General features: G+C 43.2%; 1 protein-coding gene across 1 annotated transcript; it reads left to right on the forward strand.

Annotated features, from left to right (window-relative positions):
- Positions 1-747: 747 nt before the first annotated feature.
- LOC117636138 lies at positions 748-2592 on the forward strand. The gene has a single exon (XM_034370618.1). It carries the CDS (start codon positions 855-857, stop codon positions 2415-2417), a length of 1563 nt encoding a protein of 520 aa, XP_034226509.1. The 5' UTR covers positions 748-854; the 3' UTR covers positions 2418-2592.

The raw sequence follows: 2592 nt of genomic DNA on the forward strand, positions 1-2592 counted from the left end.
ACCAACACCCTGTTATGTTATTACCAAAGCTCATCAATTTCTTCTCTCTTCACTCACCTGTTACGTCCATGGAATTTACGCCCACCACCTTTTCGACCAAATTCCCCACCCAAACATTGTTGCCTCCTCCAACCCAATTCGCCAATTGCATTCTGAATTTTGGATTGAGAATACAATGGTTGTAATTGAAAAGCAGAAGGGTAATTTTGAAAGAACTTATTGAAGAAACAATAGGTCTGTATGTCTGATGTTTTCTCTCATAATTCGATTAAGAAACAAACAACTAGAATTAAGTGTGATGTTTGTGACCAAAAGAAAAACACAAGTGTGGCAGTTTAAAACATAACAATCAAACCTAAAACTGAAACTAAAAACATACACAACTAGAACTGAAAAAAAAGAGAAACAAAACTAAAACCTCTTGACACTTAAAATAAGTGATGATTAATTTTTACCGACCAAAAAAGAAAGTCAAATAAGTTTTAGGTAACAAAAAACAAAAAAACAAAAACCTCCGAAAGCTCAAGGGCTAAGTGAATATGAATCAAGTTTTTTTTTTTTTTTTTTTGGTGACTGTGAAAGTGTAAATACGCGTATTTACCAAGTATGGTATAACAAGAATGTATTTTTCCTTAAATGTTTTGTATTAGGTTTATTATTAATTCCAATTTCTTGCATAGCAAGAGAGGCCAAAACAAGAGTTTATAAACAAGTGGAACACATGTGGGCAAGGGCATAGCAAAATATGACCCAGATGCGCACACAGACAGCCTAAGCCTATCAAGCGAGAAAGGGAAAGCGCCAAAGCCACAGAGAGGCACAGAGAGAGAGAGAGAGAGAGAACAAAAGGGCGGATGGGTTTGATTGCAAAGGCCAAGAGCAACAACAGCAGCAGCAGCAGCAGTGAAAATTGGGGTATGGATTTGCTTCTAGTCTTCTTTCCAGAAGACAACGGCACAGCCATTGTTGACAAAAGCAACAAGCTTTCCTCTTCTTCATCGGCCTCCTCCCCATCTCCTTCCTCCTCTTCTTCTTCTTCTTCAAAAACATGCACAATTTTCAGACGAACCAATTCCAATAATCTCCTTCTGTCCAAAGCCCAATCCACAATTTCCATCTGTGCCCTTTTGGTCTTCATCACCCTCCTCCTCTTCACCCTCTCAACCTTTGAACCCACAACCAAGCCTCACCCACTCATCACAACAGCCTCCAGAAGATTTCTGTCCCAAAAATCTCCACCCACCACCAACAGAGACCCCAAATTACTCAATAAACCCAATGCCGCCACAAACCCAAATCACAGCTTCCTTCTCTCTTCCTCTTGGTTTGGCAAAATGTGGAAGCAAAAACAAACCAACCCAAATCTTGCTTCTCGCCGCCACCAATTTGCTCTGCAAAAAATGGGCACTCTGTACAGGCGCGGCACGAGAGCCATGGCCGATCTTGTGGTGGGCCATGTCCAAGAGGACGTCACCGAAGACGACCTCCGCTTGTTTCTGAGGCTCCTGCACAGGTCCGGCCTCACATCCAAAGCTGACGTGGCGCTCATCTTTGCTTCTTCTTCTTCGAGATTTGGCTCTGTAATTGCAGAGGAGGACGACTCGTTTTTCAAGCTCATTAACCATTACAGGGAGCTGAACAGGACGAGTCGAAAACCCAGTTCGGGTTTCGACGTGGCTCAGTTTCTGAAGCCCGGGAAGAAGCAAATTGAGGAGCCTCTGTGGGGGAAGAAGAGCGCCAACTCGGAAGCTGAGGCTGGGTTGACTCAGTTGAGTTACGGCTCGGTTGTCGGGTTCGAGGCGGGTGAGCTTGACCCGGAGAACTCGCTTTCCGGGTTTCTAGACCACGTGGTGCCTATGAGTCTACGAAGGTGGGCTTGTTACCCAATGCTTCTCGGCCGAGTTAGAAGAAATTTCAAGCATATTATGTTAGTCGACGTCCAAAACTCGGTTGTACTCGGCGACCCACTCTGCCGAGTCAAGCACCATAGCCCCGAGTCGGTTCTATTATTCACAATGCCACCTGGTAAGCATGGAAAAAAAAACTCCGAGTCAACTCCGTCTCACGGTCCCGTTAACTCGGTGATTATCACCGGCGGAGCTCGGGGAATCCGCCGGCTGTCGAACACCGTGTTGACAGAAATCGTTCGGGCTACTATGCAGCACAAGAGGAAGAACTCAGTCACGGAGTCAGGAATTTTGAGTCAACTTGTTGCCAACGCGTTCGTGGCGAAGAACATAAATTTGATCACATCTACTGAGTCAATTCCGGACCCGAGTTCACTCGGCGCGGCAACTGAGTTGTCGGGGCACACTATAATCCAACGTGGTAATAGTAATGCTTTTGACCTAAATTCTATTATTATGAAGCAAATTTGTTCATCAGAAATAGATTCTTCTGTCTATAGGGATTGTTAGGAAACAATAAAATAAGTTAGGGGAAAAAAAGAATAGAAATCTTTATTCAGATATTGTCCAAAAAATTCTTATTTTTTGTTTGTTAATTTCTTCTCTCCATCCATGGCTCCAAGTTTTGTTGTTACTTGTTTATAATATTGATTTAGCAATAAATTCAATTCTTGTGTATTTTTAC

This window comes from Prunus dulcis, chromosome 7, assembly GCF_902201215.1.
Source record: "Prunus dulcis chromosome 7, ALMONDv2, whole genome shotgun sequence".
NCBI lineage: Eukaryota > Viridiplantae > Streptophyta > Magnoliopsida > Rosales > Rosaceae > Prunus > Prunus dulcis.